The 19,719-nt window shown below is 38.1% G+C and overlaps 1 protein-coding gene across 10 annotated transcripts in view; it reads left to right on the top strand.

Annotated features, from left to right (window-relative positions):
- Positions 1 to 475: 475 nt before the first annotated feature.
- Positions 476 to 19,719, top strand: part of OPN4 (opsin 4) — a 29,128-nt gene continuing 9,884 nt past the window's right edge. The window contains exons 1-10 of one of the 10 annotated variants that reach the window (XM_048944255.1): positions 476 to 620; positions 3,303 to 3,461; positions 4,342 to 4,599; positions 4,794 to 4,980; positions 5,523 to 6,091; positions 6,206 to 6,299; positions 13,685 to 13,827; positions 15,770 to 15,903; positions 17,356 to 17,559; positions 19,290 to 19,461. In XM_048944255.1, coding sequence (XP_048800212.1) covers positions 6,273 to 6,299; positions 13,685 to 13,827; positions 15,770 to 15,903; positions 17,356 to 17,559; positions 19,290 to 19,461 — 680 coding nt within the window. In that variant the 5' untranslated portion in view covers positions 476 to 620; positions 3,303 to 3,461; positions 4,342 to 4,599; ... (1 more) ...; positions 5,523 to 6,091; positions 6,206 to 6,272. Of the gene's footprint in view, positions 621 to 3,062; positions 3,150 to 3,302; positions 3,462 to 4,341; positions 4,600 to 4,793; positions 4,981 to 5,522; positions 6,300 to 13,684; positions 13,828 to 15,769; positions 15,904 to 17,355; positions 17,560 to 19,289; positions 19,462 to 19,719 lie in introns of all 10 variants that reach the window. The other 9 variants (XM_048944254.1, XM_048944252.1, XM_048944253.1 and 6 more) reach the window with 9 other exon arrangements.

Genomic DNA, 19,719 nt, shown 5'->3' with positions numbered 1-19,719 from the left:
TGCTATTATTTGTGGATAAAGATTATAATTCTTTAATACCAGATGTGGCCACAATTTTTTTTAACCCTCCAGTTATCATGAGATATTATTTTGCAAGCCCTAGGGTTTTAACTTTGATTGCTGTGTGTAGGTACAAATTGCTTCCCATTGTTCCTCTCCATTTAGTCTTTCCATCAGAGATTTGGCTGTCTCCATTCCTGTATGTTACCTATCAAGACACTCGTGCAACTCCCCCACACGCCCCATCATGATTGCTTTTAGTTATTTCTAGAGCAAATGTTACCAATTCACTATTTTAATCGTTTTTTAAATAAGATTTTTTCCCTGCTTAGAGTATTATGATCTGCTTCCTTTCTCACGTGTGAGAAGGGCTGGAAAGATAAGAACTTGGCCACTGGAAATAGGAAGCTACCAAGTGAAGTTATTTGAGATGAGTTTGTCTAACCAAAGTTCCCTGGAGGAGGGTAGGCTTTGCAGGAGAGAGGAATGAACTTGAAAGTTCAGCCCATGAAGCAAATGAACAAGCTGTTCTGGAGGCACTGCAGATTGAACTGTGCTGGAGAGTGCTGTGCATGACGTCTTTTGTCTTCAGACTCTGAGGAAGGACAGGAGGGACAGAGGTAGGTAGACCTTTCCAAGCTACCTGACATGGGAGCCATCAGACACTGGAATAAGCTGGAAACACTGCTAGGGAAACTAACTAAGGCAGAGTAGCTGCTGGAGGGTGTCTTGCCATAAAGAACAGGTCTAATGCTGTGTCACAGACTAAATTCAAACCAGAGAACACTGACAGAATCCTTTTCACCATGGAACTGAGGGTTTTCTTTGCTAAGATTTAGCAAAACACATTTGAATGGACCCTTCTACACTGCCTCTCCTAGCCTGGCCCTTCTGTGCTCGCCTCACTCTGTATTCTTACTTTTCTGCTATGGGGCTGAAGTGCTCCACATCTGCTGGCTGTTCCCTGTGGTTCCTGTTCTTGCTGTTCACCACAGATCTTTGCTATCCTATAAAATCAAAACTACCCATGAGGTGAATTATATTCACTTCCACAGCTGAGCAGAAGCTGCATTGATTTGATTTAATATTTTCTATTTAGTCTATTGATTTTTCGAGTAGTCCCAAGAGCACATTCCCATAAATGGCCACACAGAACTTTGTACTCGGTTTAACAGTTTTATTTACAAAGAATGTTCTTGCCCCTTGCCAAGTTTCTCCAGGCATGAACATCTAAAATTAATTTCTATGATTAATACAGCATAAAAGAGATGTATATAAAAGACAGTTCTCTGCCTGCACGGTTATTTGGGATACCAGAAGGCAATATACCATTTAGAAATACCTAGGAAGTGAAACAATTATCACTTGACAGGTCTTAGTTGTTAAGAGACAAAAATAATAAGGAGAGTGAAAAATCTTTATAAAACAATTCTTTTTTCCACCCACCTATTTAAGCAGTTGTAGGTACTGGCACAAAAGCAGGCCTCTGAAAATGCTTCTGAGAAGCACGTTTTCAGAAGTTAGCACCACTGATGAGTGCTACTACTCAGGATTAACAAATCCGATAGAGATGGGATTGTAGAAGGAAGGCTGTGAGGAACAGACTTTTACAGAATCATAGAACCATCAAGGTTGGAAAAGACCTCCAAGACCATCTAATTCAACAGCCCACTTATCACCAGTATTTTCCTACTAAGCCATATAGCATAGTAGTGCCTTTTGAACAGCAGATGTTGAAAATGGGTAGGTTCTCATGTGAAAAGTCAGTAATTCCTTTCTCTATCCTACCACTTGCAGGAGGATGTAATGTTTACAGAGTAAACAGAGCATGATTAAACTTCCTAGTCAGCTGCTGAGGAGGATGAGGTGGATCTTTTAATTGAGGATAAGAAAACAGTACTTGAAGCATTAAAAAGCAGCTGTTTTGTTTCTTTCTTTGGGTGTGGTTGTTTTGTGTTTTTTTTTTTTGTTTTGTTTTTGGTTTTTTTTTTTGTGAATCTGAGAAAAGGCCTCTGGAGAAAGGACAAATGGCAGCTCTACAAAGCAAGAAGGAATTTGATGCTCTTCTCATACCATCATCTAGATTTTCCACTTGTGAGATGAAATCGAGCTTAGCATTATTATTTCCAGAATGTTTTACAGGCATTATCGCACATTTTTCCCCATTGTAACAGGGGTAAAAATAAAAATAATTAAAAAAAAAAATCACATAACTTGTTAGTAAGCCTTATAAATGCACAACTTCCATGCTCTGTGCCTTCTTATTCTGTGATATCTCCAATTCCAGAAATGTATCTGTACTCATAAAGCGTGAGAGTTTACTTTGCCCTTATTGAATAGTCTGTTCCTGTCTCTCTGTCCTGGGTTTGGATAAGGAGAGTTTAAGGAAGCCCAGGTGGTTTTGTGTAAAGGCATCTCAGGGATATAATGCCTGGCTGACCATAGACAGCCCTGGTCTTCCAACCCTCCTAGCTCTTTCCAACAGCAGCCTATTCATTTTCTACGCATCAAGTTCCCCTTTCCTCCAGTCCACTCTGAATTCCTGCAGATAAACAAAAATTTAATTCCACACAGAACTCCCAGCCAAAGAGGAGGAAACCATTCCTTTCCAGTGGTTGTGAAAGAAATACTGTATTCATCTGGACTTCATTAATCTTTACCCATGAATTATCTTCCTTTTGTTCTATTAGGAAATTTTCTCAATTTCATGGTAGGACCTCAGAATGTTTGTGCTATTTCTGTCTGTGTCTTATAAAAAGCCATGAACAGGAGTTAATTACTAGTAGCAAAAGGTGCACTTGAAAGTGCTTTGAAACTGGGGGGGATGTTCTCACCATACCTCAATGTGACAGAATTCAGAGAGAGGAACTCTGGCAGGTTTTATTTTCTCTAGAACAGACTCTGCATGGCAATTCAGACCTGGGCCAGCAGCCAAGTGGGTTTCCGCTGTGATTCACACAAGACTGCAGAGGAAGTGTTTGAAAAATTTAAGATGTGCAGAGTGGCTTTAGAAAATACCAAGAGTCATTAACTGATACATTTTCTCCATTTCATTTTGCAAGGAAAGAACTTTTGTTGGAGAATAAACAGGGGAAAGGCAGAGGGCAAAGTTCTCCCTCTATATCAATAAGACTACGGTTCTGATAACTGTAAGTGAAATAGCTATACCTATAAAGAAAACAATTATTGCTCACTGAATTACTTTTAATTGTTCTCTCTGGCTTAATACCACATGTAAAACAGACAAAAATTTGAAATAAAAAGTTGTGTGTGTTATTTGTTTTTGTATGTCTTTGCCACAGTTAGCAAGCCTTAACACAGAGAACGAGATTCCTCATACTTCATACCTCGTGCAGTTCTAGGATGCAATTGCTCTCCTTCCAAGGAAGCTGAGGCATCGAATATGGAACAGATCAACTGAGTTGCTTCTAGCAATTGCTACAACACCAGATCAGAAAACGGTAACCTTATGAGGACATTTCCATTGGGCATTAAGGTTAAGGTCATTGTTAAGGTCAGATTTTCAAAAATGATTTAACCTAGCCTTCCAATGCTTAGCATTCACAAAAGCAGCCCCTGCAGGTGAAGGAAGGATGTGAAACCAAGAGCTCACTTTGGACTAATATCCAGTTCTTACAGGTAGAAACTTTCCTTTGTACTGCATATATTTTTATAATAGAGTCTCAGCAGCTAATGAACTAATCCAACTCATTTGTCTGAAAAGGCACGTACAACAAAGTTAAATCTAATGCAGCAAGAAGACAACGTTTCTATAATGTCTGATTTACTTTATAAAGGAATATTTACTCCATGACTTGATTACTCTGCTGATATATTATGGTCCCCTCTAGAAATGCCAAAGAGGTGGATGTTTCCAGGCTAACTGGGAACGAAAAATTTTCAGCGCATTGATTTGTCATAAGGACGGAATAAGAAGGGAGAAAAAAGTAACCCGTGCCCCAGCTAAAAGGAAAATGTAACGTACAAACTGTAAGCAAAGAGACTGAATGTTGGAATTGCTCAATACTGAGACATAAAGAAGAAAACTAAGAGTATTTGAGCAAGAAAATTAGAATACAGTCAAAGAATATTTCTGATCTAGTATTTATGCCTACCATTGAATTTTGTTGTCAAATTGGTAAGAACAAAGTATAGTGCTTTGAACGTAAAGTTCTTCAAAATGGGAGATCTCATTTTCCTTCCTTTCTCCACTCTTCAATCATTAAAATGTACTTTCTACTCTATTCTCTTGATATCAGTACAAGCTCTTGCAATTTCATATTGTAGCTTTCTGGAAAGACTCCTACCTTTGTAGTAGTAAAATACAAAATTGTCTTCCAGAAAGTCCTGTCCCTCGAGGAGACCAACATCGTTATTTGATGCCTTGTAGCTGTGGTGTGCTATTTGCTTGCTGCAGCAGACAAAGCAAGGAAACAGTGATTCTGAGTTCACATCAACTTCTGAAGTTCATCCCATAACACGACAACTGCTATCACAGTGATATTCATGGGTACGATGCAAGACTTCGACAGGAGGGAAAGAGAATACCCTAGAAAATGACCAGAGAATGCCAGTCAACAACAAAGTTAAACTTGCCAGGTGATTGGTCACATCTGAGCTCTGTTCTGCCCCGTGTGCTAGTTTAAACCTAGCTTGGGTGCATCTAACACTACGGTGATATTCAAATAAATTGTTCTGCCTCTCACAATATATCTACTTATAGTTAATTTTAAAGTCTCTCAGCTAAACAACCTGCAGAATCTGTACAGGTAACATTTATCTTCTTTCGTCAGGCCACTGAACAGTAAGCAGATGATACAAGATAAATGCTACCTTCCTTAAATGACTGAAAATGGAGGGGAATCCGCAGCACTACAGGGATGTGTTTTTGATAAAGACACGGGTCATGTACATCCGCGTTCATCCAAAGACACCTCCTGTTCATCCAAAGAAATGCAATCCCTTCTCTCTTAATTTAAGGTAAGGTAATGCAAGTGTGAATTGAAGGAAGGGGACACAAGAAGGGGAGTCCATACAGAGTAGAGGGAATCCTGTTCCCACAGTTACAATCACTACCTTCTCACAGGGGCTCTCCAGAAATAGATCACACCATCTATTACTGACTGCAGTGAAGCTAGTATGTTGCATTCGGGTGATTCTGACGGTGGCCTGAAGGCCTAAACTCTATCATGCTCAGGCTGCAGTGTGTGCTAGAACAGTGTTTGTTGTTTTTTTTTTTTTTAATGAATAAATTTAATTTTACCATTATAATGGGCCTTCAGTTGGAAACAGAGTTATTCGTAACTATATACAGTGCAGTGTAAAGGAAGTTCTTTGTGAATAAGGATCTGCCCATGTATGCTCTAACTAAACACAGTGAAAAATGAAAGCAAACAACTCTTGAAAAAGTTATTTGTTATACTTTGCCTAAGGCATCAGTGCATGTTATTGGTTTATTTTCAACTAAAGAGAAGGATGATGACAGTGGATTTTATTCTATTTTTTTTTCTGTTTATTTTTAGAAGTGGACCAACAAACAACCACAACCTAAATTCTATAGGACAGAAGTGCACACATGCACTTTGTTAACTATCAGAATCTATTTGAGTTCAGATAGTTTCAGCAGAACTGTACACATACATCTTCTTCCAATGCAGAGTACAAAAACTTAATTCACCAGTATGGTGAAAATGAACAGGAAGGTCTAATGTTTAAGAGAGCTGGTGAAGTCAGCCTTTTACCTTCTTCCTGTTCAGACACACTGCAGAGATAGCATTAAAATTCAGACATAACTCTGTCAAAGGCAAAAAAACAAACCCAAAAAAAACAACAACAAACAGCAGCAGCTTCAAGTGAGCATCAGTTTTGTACTGCCACTGAAATAAAGCCTGAATCTGGATGGAACAAGCAACAAACTGGGCATGTGCAGACCCTGCAGGATTCTGTATTTAAATGGAAGCTGCCGCTGCTGCCCTTTGCTAAGCTGAAGATGGAATAAAGCAAGCTGAGGCTCTGGTGAGAAATTCTGCACTAGATCTTGCACTATTTCAGACAGAGGATCTGACAGTCTGCTTTACACACACACAGAAAGGTAAATTGGCTGACTTAAAATCAGAAGAGAGCTTTGCTTTCTTTGCTATTGCTTAGATTTCATTTGCGTAAATTGCCAGCCCGTTCAAAGGGGGAATATCTTGTCTCTCTGAAGACTCCATCTGCACCAAATTTGTGGAGTCAACTCATGGAATGACTCAGGAGCGATTGCCTACACACTGATGGACCTGCCTCTTAGAGCCCCAACAGTAAGTGCTTTCTCTCACTAACAGCTGTAGTAAGTAGCTCTGCTGGCAAAGCTGGCACTTATAAAGCTGTATATAGACACTTAAGGTCCATGCATAGATTTAATGATGTAATGCAATACTAAACAACATAATGAAATCTTTAAAATCTCTTTATTCCTATATTTATTGTGGAAAAGACTGTAGAAGCAGTGTTCTTCAGCAGTTTTACCTGGGCAGAAGACAGGGAGGATTGTTTAATGGAAAACTATGTTGAATATGTTATAAACTACCAAGAGAGAATGTTCTTGTTAAGTTATACAGTTGGTTAATAGTTCAAATACAACACTTGCTTGTGTTATTATTCAAAATGGAAATCCCCATCATTTCTATAATAGCCTGTAAGTGCAGCAAAGTGATTATGTAAATGCTGAAGAGTTGTTACTTGCTATTACCAAAGCTTTTCAAAAGGTTTCTCCAGGTAAGTTCTACCAAAGAGCTCTCCTTAAAAGTGTGAAGGTGGAGTTCTGTTATAATGACTCCTCATGACAGAACTTCTTGGGGCTTTCTAAAAATGTTCTGTATCACAAGCCCAAACAGAAAGAGTTCAGAAAACTTTTCTTGGTTGTGTAACTCAGTATACTATTGGGTTGCATTCTGTTTGTACAGAAGTCTGTTAAAAAGAAAAAGATATCCAAGCAATTTCTGAAGTTTTTGAAATCTGAATTTCTATGTAAAATATTGATGCTGTCACACCAGGTATTTTGGCATGACCCACATAAGCCAGTTTTTAATACACAGAGCATGTTGGACCTAATGTTGCAGCTTGACCCTAATTTATACTGAAGCAGCAGTAAATATTTTATTATTTGGACAGTAAAAATGCAGTGTTTATTTTTAATAAAAGCTGGATACGCATCGTATAATACAGGAAAATGAACAAAGAAGCATCCTGAGCCAAGGCGCTTAGAAACTGAATTAGATGGATAACATAATGAAAGAGGATAGCAGAACAAAGCAGGGAGGGATAACTGGGACTGGAGAGCACATGGCAAAATGGAAAAGGATTCTGGGGACAGAGTGATTCACACTCAAAAATTCAAAATGAATTTTGTCCTTATTCTGCTGGAAGAGGAAATCAGCTGTCTATTCCCTCCCCTTAAGTCAAGTATTTTCAAACTTCTGCATTTTAATTTCACACAAAGATTGGTTTAAGGGAGCTTCAGAACTGAAAGCAATATGTGCTGCCTGTGGTTGAGATTAAATCTGGAAGACCGCATACAAAATCTGCTTTTCAAATTGCTCTAAAGGACAAACATGGAAAGCCCTGCTGCCTACTGGAAAGAGGGCTTAGCATTTGGCGTCATCCTGCTGAACCCATAATTGAAGTGGGATTGCTTACGCTTCTCTTTGTTCTGTCTGTCATCACTGAAGAAGGTGCCACTAGAAGCAAGCTCAGGAATTAGAGCAAGAAACTGTGAAGAAAATAAGTGCTATCAGTTATTTGAAGCTTCCAGTAGGTAGAACAAAAACTGCATGTAGAAACTCTAGGAAATTACTGTATTTCTGTTCTGATAATTTTCCCTATCTGTATAATTTGTTGTACTGCAAAAGGCTTAACATTATGGTTTATACAATCAGTGGTAATGTATAAATAAGCAACTTCATCACTTATACTCTAGTAGGAAAATAAAGAACAAAGAGACCTGATACATTACCAAAGTCAACATGAGACTGCCAAAACTTCTGTTTCAGAACGGGGCTCTGTTCCATTAAAGCAGCCATTCTGCAAAACCAGTGACTACAGTGTGGAAGCTAGATGAATCCCTAAGAACAACATAGCAGTCCCTATTTCTTCTTCCCTGTTTTACACTGAATTAGATATAATCCATCTGGCATCCAGGCAAGAGTAGCTGGAAAATGCCCTTATCTAAATCTTTTCTGTTCCCAGTTTTTGAAACAAACAAGCAAAGAAGTCAACTAATCATTTAGAACCAAGATTGAGATATGTTCAAATCCCAAAATCCTCCTATGAGGATTTCTCATTTCCCTGCAAACTAAACATTACTTCACAATCTTGCCTTTGGAAGAAAGTGAGGAGTGGGCTACATCAAATACGATATTTATATAAATACTTACACCTGTTGCCTTGCTCCTACTATCATCACTCTTAGCTTTACTAGAACTTCAGTTATCAAGGTGTCTCAGAAGAGTGAAGAGTGTAGTTCTTACTCTGAAGAACTACGGGTGTGCTTTTTTTTCTTTCTTTCTTTCCCTCAGTAGTACAGTGTATTCTGTGCAATTTTTTCCACTTACACAAATTCCACTCATTTTTTTCCACTTACACACAAATGTTTTCCTCAAGTCGTGGAAGCAGGGAGAACACTAGGGACTTTTAAAAACTGTACATCTTTAAGTGAAACTTACTCAAAAGTGAGCTGGTATTGTTTTGTTTGTTTAACAACTTTGAAATAGCTACTTAGAAAACCTTCTCTTTAGGAAAATGTGTATAATAAACACATTTCCAAGATAAAGCAAATGAAGGCATCAAATATTTTTGGTCTGGAACTTCCTTTTAACAGGGGCAAAACACTTAAAGAGTCAGTGGTTTCGCCCTGGAAAGCAAAATTTCTTATTTCCTTACAACTCTCTTTAGACCAGCATCTTGTATGGTTCTGACACACTACACAAACGGCCATACATTAAGGCTGAAGTTTACTGAATGATAGCTAACAGTATGACCAGTTCTGCAATAGCCATTTTGTTATAGGCGATATACAAGCTTTCTTTCAGGGAGAACATAAAACATTTCAAGAAGGAAGACTGCATTAAACGTAGTTGTTTCCCCCTTCTTCTACTGCCTCCACAAGGACACACTTAAACATGATGGAAGAAAATATACTGATGTGCAGCAACCCTCATAACTTGCTGCCACTGACTCTTAAGGCAAATGGCAGAGTCAGATTTAGGAAAGGATTACACCTATATACGAGGGATAAAAATATCCTCCATTAAGATTATCTTTTCAAAGGGATAACAACTCTGTTTTAGGATACAAACCAACTGCTAAGAGTGGGAAGGGAATTCTCATATCACTGTTCATTATGCACTCAGACTTCCCAGGGCAGCAGTCATGGCACCAAGATTGATGGAGCCCAAGATACATTTGGACAATGTTCTCACACAGATGGTTTGATTCTTCAAAACTATAGTGCAAATAAATAATAAATGGCTTGCCTATCAGAGATTAATTATTTTACAGCTCTTTCAAAAGGCCAGGCTTCATCATATCTAAACAAATTATAAAACCTGCTTTTAAGGGAGACTTAAAATGCCACCCTTGGCATTAAGATATGTTCTCAAACTGACCCTACTTACTATGAAGATATTGTGTAACATTTCAGTTACTCCTCTAACATCTTCCACAGTTTCTCAAGCTACCATTTTTTCTGCTCACTTAAGAAGTGTGCAATATTTAAGCGGACTGCCAGGAAACTGGTGCTTTTCAGTAAATTGTTTTCTACAGAATTAATACCAATTTAAGCCACCCACAACGCAGTATGCCTGTGGGTATACTGGCACCCAGTGGTCCAGAGCCTCAGATACAAGTATCTCTATTAGTTGACTCAAGAAAGATGTAGTGTATTAACTGACTACAGTAAAACATCCAACTTCTTCCCAGTTCTACTTCTTCATTCATCTGGTGCTGTTTTGAACCATGTTACACAAAACAAGCTGTGTTTTCGTATCACTTAGAAGAGAAATAATGTAGTACTGGTTCTGCCTGTTCATTTCTTTTAATCTTCATTACAGTGTTGTAATGCTGAAATGCTAAAACGCAATGGAAAGTTCATCAATAATAGCAGAGCAGCACAATCCTAGGCTACAGCAAATAAGAACAAATGCAAATGCAGCAGCCATAGATACAGAAATAAAGGAAGAAAAGCTGCTTACCTTCAGAAGGCCACAGGTGGACAGGAATCTCTATAGCGACACCCTCACCTCCACTGCCAACACTTAAATGAGGTCTGGGAAGGAGTGGATCCTGGCTTTATCCCTTCTGGTCACTCAGGTGTATTGGATGCAGCTGAGCTCCCCTGGGTTGGCCCTGTCTTCTCACCAGGTGCTCAATCACTGTTTCAAGCTGTGACTTAGCATTTTCACTACGTAAGTGCATACAGAAAGCAGGCTGAACAGAAGAACAGGCAAGATAATCATGTTCTGGGATATCAATGCAATTGAAATAGTTGTTCAGATGGAGCATTCTCAAAGGACAATTGCTATGGCAGGGATTGCAAAGGTGTGATTTTAGTTCTCTTATGTCACCCAAGTACTAATACCATAGGGTGACAACAGAAGACAGACTAAACAAGGCTAAACAGAGAAAAGCTTTGAGAATTGTCTGATTTCTTGATTAGGCTGCTGTCCTGATTTCCTCAAGCATTACCTTTTTCCCCTTATAACACCTAGAGGTGATTGAGACAGGCAAGTGTTTTCATCTTCTAGTAAGGAAGGTAACGTGTGCAACTCAGTGATGAATTTGAAGTGCTTAGGTCTGATCTAATGCCTTAGGGTCAGCTAGCACCTTTCTTCGTCTTCAAGAAGCTTTGAATCAGACCTGTCTTTCTAATAAAGAGTTAAATTACTTTTTTTTTTTTTTTTTTTTTTTTTTTTTTTCCTTTAAATAATGGAGTTTTTTCTTAGCAAACAGCAAGAACTGGACTCTGTGGTGAAAATAAGCCATCTCCAGGAAGTCCACACTAGAATGTGAATTTACTCCTCTTTGCCAATCCCTTTCTTTCTCTGTCTACTTGGTATTATGTCCTACCAATGCTCAATTACAAATATTACACATTTATTTTTTTCACATTTGACATTTTTATTGTCTCTACACCTGTTTAATTCCCCAGTAAGTAGTTTTGATGTCTTCTACTGTCCCATAAACAACCTTTTCCACTATTTTTTTTTCTACATCCAAATCTATCCTTCAAATTGTTTCTTGTCCTTTGTCTCCCACAAATTTAATTTAAATTACAGCCATTTCAAATCTGCTTTTTGTAGCCAAAACAAGCTCCTTTAGTTGCTTCATTTCTGTTACCTTGATTAAATGGATAGCTATAGAGGAAAATATCAGAAATCTCCATTACATTAGTGATCATGATCCACTCTCTGCGGAGCAGCATCCATAAAGCTACAGAAATAAAAAATAAATAAACCTAAACCAAAGAACACCTGGTCTAATTTAATTAAAAGAGTTTTATCTCAGACTATCCCACTCCACTTGCTATTAGTGTGGGATTTTGTGTTACCTTACTGACAGTATGTTAAATAAACCAATATCTATCTACACGGGCAAGATGCCCACTGATTTTTATGTGAGGCCAACTTGCTGAAGGAACCTGAACAAAAAAACATCATGATTCTGTCTCTCAGTTATTATATCAGCTTTAATACAATCATAACATTTTGCTCCAATTACAGTAACAGCCAGAGCTACATTTTCAGTCTCTACTATTTGTCCAGCATTTCGTCCCTGCTAATAAAGAAACTCAGGGAGTGCATTCCTCTTGTTGAGGATTGCCACGGGCAGATCTCCAGCTCACAGTCAAAGACAATCTTTTGTACAATTTCAGACTCTCCTGGGGTTTAGCTTTTGCTACCAGCACATTGGTTTTAAATGCAAACTGTCTCTTATAATTTCAATCCAATCTCAGAGATCTATTTATAAGTAATGTCTGCCTTTATTGTCTGGAAACACCAGGGTCCTTTAATAACAGGAGTGTTGTTGAAGGCATTCCTGAGTTCATTCTAGCAGTGAATGCCAGCAGTTGACACAATGGGAGCATAAAGTAAGAATTTCATACATATATCCACTGCTTTCCACTTTCCTACCAGCAACCTTCCTCTTCCTGGGAAGGAATAACTGAATGTGTTAGCTGTAACACCACCTTCCAGTACTTGTTCTGGGAAACAGCACATCCAGCCTCATAGCATTACTTACGCTCAGTACAGACACAGACTTTGGTGCCTTTCCCTGGATCCTCAGCCACAATCAGACTGATGATACTCACAGTAGGAAAAATATAAGCCATTCAAGATATCTGCTGGGCTTTATTGACATGGCATGATTCCTGTAGCTCAGTAGCTGAGGAATGCCATGGCTGCAGCTGACAGATTTGAATTAGGTGTGGTGGCCATGGCATGCCATTCCAGAGTGAGTGCCACCTATGATGAGAAAAACCCAGCAATGAAGAAGAGGCAGGATCTATCTGTGCAGAAGAATGAGGATGGGGCTTTGTGTTTGTCACAGCTACATTCACTGATTGGAGCTGGTGCCAAAGCATGTTTAGGACAAGGGCAGCACACACAGAGGTGTGTGTTTAAATCTCCTTGCCTGACTTCACAAGAAAAGGCAGCAGAACAGTGACAGTTTGCACGTCCTTTACCATTTTTGTTAGGTTGTCCTGCTTCCTGGCTGCAGACTTCTTGTTCGCCTCATTACTAAGATGGGCTCATTTGGTCTAAAAAGTGTTTGTAGCTCCTGAAACTTACTAAGAAAACATTCTAAACTATTATTTGAAGTGCTGAATTCTCCAGACTTACCTAGTGAATTTTGCCACAAGTTATTAGTAGATAAGATCCACACGCTTTCAAGTGCTTAAACCACAATTATCACAAAAAGCAAAATACCTTCACTCAGTCCAGAGTGAAAATAAAACTGATATGTAAAAAAGGTGCAAACTAGAAAATTTTCCTGTTTAAAGTTTTCCAATCATTAATGTAGTTTCCACCAGACAGCTGCTCAGTCTTTTACCAACTGACAGGCTTTTAGTAACTAAGCCTTGAGGGCAGCAAGCAATGTGGTTATTTCATTTCTCTCACTGAATAATCAACATTTTACCCATATACCTTTAATCCCATAAAGGATTAAATGCACGTTTATCAATAGACAGTTATCCATCAATTCTATTTAGAGAAGATACTGTTGTCAGAACAGAGATCACACTTCATGGGTACAGAAACTTTAATGACACGAAAACCGCAGAAAATATTCTTGTTAGGTACTGCATTATTGATGTCAGATGAAATAAAAAAGGTCCCTTCATATCTCTAGTTCTCTTCTGTATCTTTCATTTTCTTTTGGGAGGGAATAAACTGCTTTTCTTCATTAAAATTCTCAATCCACAGGAAAAGCATAGAGTACTGTTTGACCTGTGTGCTTCTGATGGTGTATATGTGGCTCCCGAAGATGATCAACTGTAAATGTAATTTGAAAGTAATTAGCTTATTCTGATTCCTTTTGCTTGCTGGCATTTCACACTCTTGATCAACTCTTCTACTAGGGTAGCACATGCCAACTTACTCACCAAAGTCTGACAATCTACCTATGACTTTTGTTTGCTTTGTAGAAGATGACAGTGAAAGATGTTCGTAGTGCTTTTCCTACAGTAGATGTCCCAGACCATGCCCACTATACAATTGGAACAGTCATTCTTATCGTGGGGATCACAGGAACTCTGGGTAATTTCCTGGTCATCTATGCTTTCTGCAGGTATCTTGTTTTGCATATTTTTCTAAATACTGAGATGAACTTTAACATCAACATGACTGCACTCTGTATGCAGTGCAGACATGCTATCACTCTAAATGCATGAAGAAACATTGCTTTATGACACAAAGTGGCAACCTGACTTTTCTGACTTCTCATTAACTGTGGTCCATTAGCAACATTGCAAAGACTCACCCAGATATGCCAAGCAATGGAAACACACCATAGCAGAAAAGTTACAGAAATATTTTTGTTATTGGTTGAGCTTCTGCACTGGGCTGATGTGATGTTTTGCTTCTCTCTCATTTATCATCTGTATTTTAGGTGCTTCTTTCCTCCTGCTATCTACTTTGTAGTTGCTCTGCCCCCCTGTTCCCTACTGGAACTGACTTTCATTTTCACATTTTCTAATACTTGGCTTATTTCCTAACTAAAACCACATCCCAACTTTTATATCTGAAAGTAATCTGATCAATGATAACAATGTGATTTTTTCACCTTTTTTTTTTTATTCACACTGTTTCTTTCTGTTCAATAAACACTGACAGAGCATTGCCATGATGTCTAGACCAGTGAGCCTCTCCTTCATGATTGATCATTATGCATTACTGTAATAAACATAAAAAATAAAAACTACATGACAATTTGACTGGGTTAACTTGAATCACAGGAGTGAGAACCTAACTAATGAGGCTCTTGAGCTTGTATTAATCTAGTGCATTTATCTAGAAGGTTAAAAAGGTGATCTCACATTTTCTGCTACATACAGCGTGTGCGTTCAGAGCAGATACCAACATTTCAGTGTGAATGACACGGCCTTAAGAGCAGATCAGGTGTTGGCGTGCAGACCAGATACATGAGACAAGAGTGAAGTAAGTGACCTAGCTTAGCACTTTGGCTGGTCCCATACAGCAAATCCAGCCATACAGCAAATCCAGCCAGTTGCATTTCTAGTGAGAGAGACAGCCTGTCTTTATTGAAGATGTTATGAAGATAAAAAGGGGCATTGAAAGAAAAATAATAAGTGCATCAGAAGTTCAGACTACACGTCAGATGCCTACAAAACAGTCTCAAAAAGTCACAAAAGTCTAAGACAGCCAGGTATCTGAAATAGAGATTTGTTCAGCAACTTAGCAGATTACTGGACAAAAACAAGCACCCCTAAGTATCTACTAAAAATATCTTGTTGCCCCCAAATTGACATTCAGGGGACAGTATATTTACTCACTGATTCTGGATCAGTACAAAGGACTGATCATTTATTCAGATACTTTATATTTTTGCCTAAGACCAAAGTTTTGAGAAAGGAGCTAAAAACTTACACTAAGCCACGAACAAAGGAGCTCTCAATTCAGCTTCTCTGTGTACCTTTAAAGTATTGTACTATGATGTTATGAATAACATATGTAGGCAGAATACATTGAAGGCTGGCTACCATTCTCTTCAAAGTCAGTGTATGTACAAATGAAATGAATGTCACAGGGAAGAACTGATGTGAAACAAAATGCTTGATGCGGTACACAGCAAGTTTGCTTAATCCCTGTATTTGTAAGTCATTGCTGATAAGATCACCAGCATGGAGATATGCACTATCCCTCCTCCAGCTTAACACGACCCAGATCCAGCAAATCCATGGAACACATCAGCTTTAATTTCCTGTTAATCACGGACATGCAGTGCACTGGGTCAGAGTACTTAAGGAACAATGTGATTTATCCCCACCACTGAGCTGGTTATCAAAACAGTCCTCTAAAATGCACAGCAGGATAAGGATGTAAAACAACCTTATGTTCTCTTGGGAGAGAAATGAGAAGCATACTGTCCTAACTTGTTCTGTAGAGTGCCATGGTGTTTGTGAAGTTGCCAAAGCTCACAGAAAAGAGTAATGACATAATTAAGAGCACCACATTGTCTAAGAAACATTCCTTCTATCTTTTCTTTGTAGGAGTAGGACCCTTCAGAAACCAGCCAACATATTCATCATCAATCTAGCTGTTAGTGACTTCCTTATGTCCATCACACAGTCTCCAGTATTTTTCACCAACAGTCTCCATAAACGTTGGATTTTTGGTGAGAAAGGTTTGTATATCTACTTTCCAATAAATCACTAAGTATTGTCCTACTGTAGTGGCAGTTAACTACCCATTTCCTAATCTTCAGATACACTTGCAATTTTCAACATTGCTTCAGTATTAAAACCAAAGTTTCCCTGAACATTGTTGTCCCTGTGCAACAATTACATTCCCAACACAAAGAAGAAAATTACACACACAAGATACAAAGGAGACTCCGGCAATCTAATACAGAGGACCAGTCTCCTTGCCAGTGTTATTTCCCAATCATCTTGTAAGGTAACTACTGGTAGAGCCCCGTGACAAGGAACCACCAACTAGCAAATCACCAACTTAATAGCAGCTCTAGATAATCTGCTCAGAGACTAGCAACCAGAAAGCTTGGCAACAGTGAGTTTTCTCAACAGAAATATTAACCGAACATGCCTGCACAGTAAGCAAATGTTCTTGTGGGAGTTCGTGTTAACATGATTTGCAGAAGACATCTGGTCATTGCAACTACAAGAGTAATTAACTTCAATGTGCTATAAAATTGCAGAAATACTTAGGAAAAAATGAACCCCAATTTCTGTCCAAACATTTTACAATCTAAATAGTCAATATCCAAGGAAGGAACCTAAAACAAAACCTCTGTTCTAGCAGGTAGAAGGCAGTATTTCTTCAAAAGATTCTCAAACTGCAGGTGAAACATGTGAGTGAAGCCAACAGCACATCTGCTGCAGGCTTCAACAGCGGGATTTTCACCTTTGGCCTAAGAGGTGTGTGCAAATCTAAGGAGAAAACTCATTCCTAAGGAGTCCACAATCAATAATGTATAAAAAAATCCTGTAGAAGGGAATTTCTTTCATTCTTTTATAACTATAGTAAGAAGATGACTAGTCTTTGCTTCTTGAATAGATATGGACAGAGAGGGATATCAGAGAAATAACATGGCTGTTTTGATCCCTGATGACCAAAAGAATGGCTGTTTTTCCTACTTCAATAAAGTGCTCAGTTGCACACGTTAAGAAATAAAAAACACAACCCTCAGCTTTTAATCATGATGATGCTTGACTTGTTAAAATTACTTATGAATATATTCATAGTCTGAATAGCTACTACAATTATGCTGACCTTGAGATACAAATGATACCATGACATCAAAGTAGCTAGAAGGCATCGTTGAACAAAATAGATGTTTTTAAGGGAACTTCAGTAAAACTGGAGTTAAGCAAGATATCATGGGACTGTTGAAAAATTTCTACTAGGAACATCATAAATCAGTGAGTGAAAATATAATTACCAAGATAAACAGTAGCTTTGAAATAGTATTACATTACAATACTGGAAAACTGAAATTCCATCGGTTTATGAATCCCAGAAGACATTAGCTTACAGGAAACACAGAGTTGAGTCTCCTATAAATTAATTAGCACGAGTAGATTAATTTCACTGCTACTTCTGTCATCTTCATTGAAAGGCTGTGAGCTGTATGCCTTCTGCGGAGCTCTTTTTGGCATTACATCTATGATCACTTTGATGGTGATTGCCTTGGACAGATACTTTGTCATCACAAAACCTCTGGCTTCTGTTCGAGTGATGTCTAAGAAGAAGGCCCTTATAATCCTGGTAGGCGTCTGGCTGTACTCTTTGGCTTGGAGCCTCCCACCCTTCTTCGGATGGAGTAAGTGAAATGGAATACAAGTTTTTTTCCCTTATAACATTGGACTAAAAACTGGACTGTTACATTTATAAGAGATGGGTAAATGAATGGCTTGCATATTAAGCCTCAAAAACCTGTCTTAGGAAAATTGATAAGATACATACTGAAACTGAAGGCCTCAATCTGAAGAAAAAGTACAATTTGAATAAGAGCAACTTGCATCACACTGGCATTTTTCCTTGAACTTAGTACTTATTGTACAAAGAATAGTAGATAAAATTTAGCCAAAATAGCCAAAATTTATGAAATGATGAACGTGCCTATTTTCCCATATCTACTTCTGTTGAGCCAAAGTGAACAATATAAAAGTGAAATAAGTTTTTATTTTTTCTCATGATATTTTTTTCTTCCCCAAAGGTGCTGTGTATGAGTGGTGGCAATTTAAATGTCTTCGTTCATGTAATAGAGGAGTACAGTCTATTCCTTAGAATATTCAGTGAATATTTTGTTGAAGTACATCTTCAGTAGGTCTTGATTGTATTCTAGATGTGCAAATGGCACTGGATATCAGCTGCATTGTCCATTCAGACCTTAGTATCTTCACTGGGGATTCTGCTAGGAGTGGCAGTTAATAACAACAATACAATTTGCTTTTGTAAATTTTTTGTCTGCAAATTGGAACACACATTTGATCATTGCCACTTGTAGCAAAGAGAGCTCCTGTTATTATTCCTCATTTGCATCCAACTCAGTAACATTAATTTGTTTCCTATGAGTCACCAAGTTTCAGTCAGTAAGTTAGAATGAGCTCATCATTCAAAACTCCAGCCCATTATTTTGTTCCCTAATTCCAGAACAGAATGTGTCAGCTCAGCTGAGGAGAGAATTTAGCAATGTTTTGTTTTCCCCAAAGAATGCTGGAAAAAAAAAAAAAAAGATTACAAAGTTGAATTTTAGAAGATGTTTGGTTTTGACTTGCCACTGCCTGTTGTGTCTGCCTTCAATATGAGGCATGTTTAACTAGCCAATCCTCAGTGCTTGGGAAAGCAGCCTTAAGTTGAATGAGGCAGGGTTAGAAGAACAAAATGACAATACAGTCTTAGATTCTGGAATTTTAATGGGAGAAGGCAGAATACTAACTTGAAATGTGTTAAGTCATTATCTTATAATTAGATTCCAATAGTATCCACACTACTAATCTTCATATAAAAATTGGATGCATCTGAGAACATCTGGTAAGCTATTTTTAAAAGTTCAGCAGAAAATATCACTGTGAACAGTGAAAATTGAAATAAAAGGAGAAATACGTTGCCATTAAGAATGTCTTTAGTTGTTTGACACAGTTTCTCTAAGGAAATTATATTTTATTTCTACATGTACTCAACTTTCTTTCGTGACAAAATTAATTTGACCTACACAACATAGCTCTCCCCTTTGCAGAATAGATTAATATGCAGAAGTTCTAAAAAGAGGCAGTTAAAGCAATCAGTTTCATTTCACTGCATGGGAAGAAGCAATTTGAGCGAATCTGGACTTAAATGAAAACAGTGTGGGTCTGATGAAAGACCCACTGAAGTATTTGGAGAGATGCACTTTGACTATGTTGAGCTTAAAGTTATATTCAAGGATTGGAACAAAATGATTCAGTTTTCAGATCTCATCTCATGTTACTCTGAGTATCTTTCCCTAACTCCTGCATTCAGGATACTGGTAAGAATCACATTGTGGTTGATATCTTCTTCTGTTTCTAGGTGCCTATGTTCCTGAAGGCCTGCTGACTTCCTGTTCCTGGGATTACATGACTTTCACACCGTCAGTCCGTGCCTACACAATGCTGCTTTTCTGCTTTGTCTTCTTCATTCCTTTGATTGCTATCATATACAGCTATTTCTTTATATTTGAGGCTATCAAGAAGGCCAACAAGTAAGTAATTAAAAGTCTCAAGTTTTTATTTCTTTGTCTAAATGACTTTTTTCTTTTCTTAAAACAGACTAACAAAAGAAAATTGGAAAGTTTTTCAGTTCAAGTATATAACTGTGACAAGAAACCAAGTAAGAATTCTGTCAACATGTAAGAATTATGATCCTTAGAAGAGCCATTCCGGGCTCTGAATTTATGCCAGAGCTGTTCAGTATACTTGCTAATGATACAGAAAATGGTACAAGTAGCAACCTGAGAAAT

The sequence above is a fragment of the Lagopus muta genome, chromosome 5 (genome assembly GCF_023343835.1).
Source record: "Lagopus muta isolate bLagMut1 chromosome 5, bLagMut1 primary, whole genome shotgun sequence".
NCBI classification, from domain to species: domain Eukaryota; kingdom Metazoa; phylum Chordata; class Aves; order Galliformes; family Phasianidae; genus Lagopus; species Lagopus muta.
This window is presented reverse-complemented; position numbering and strand designations above follow the sequence as displayed.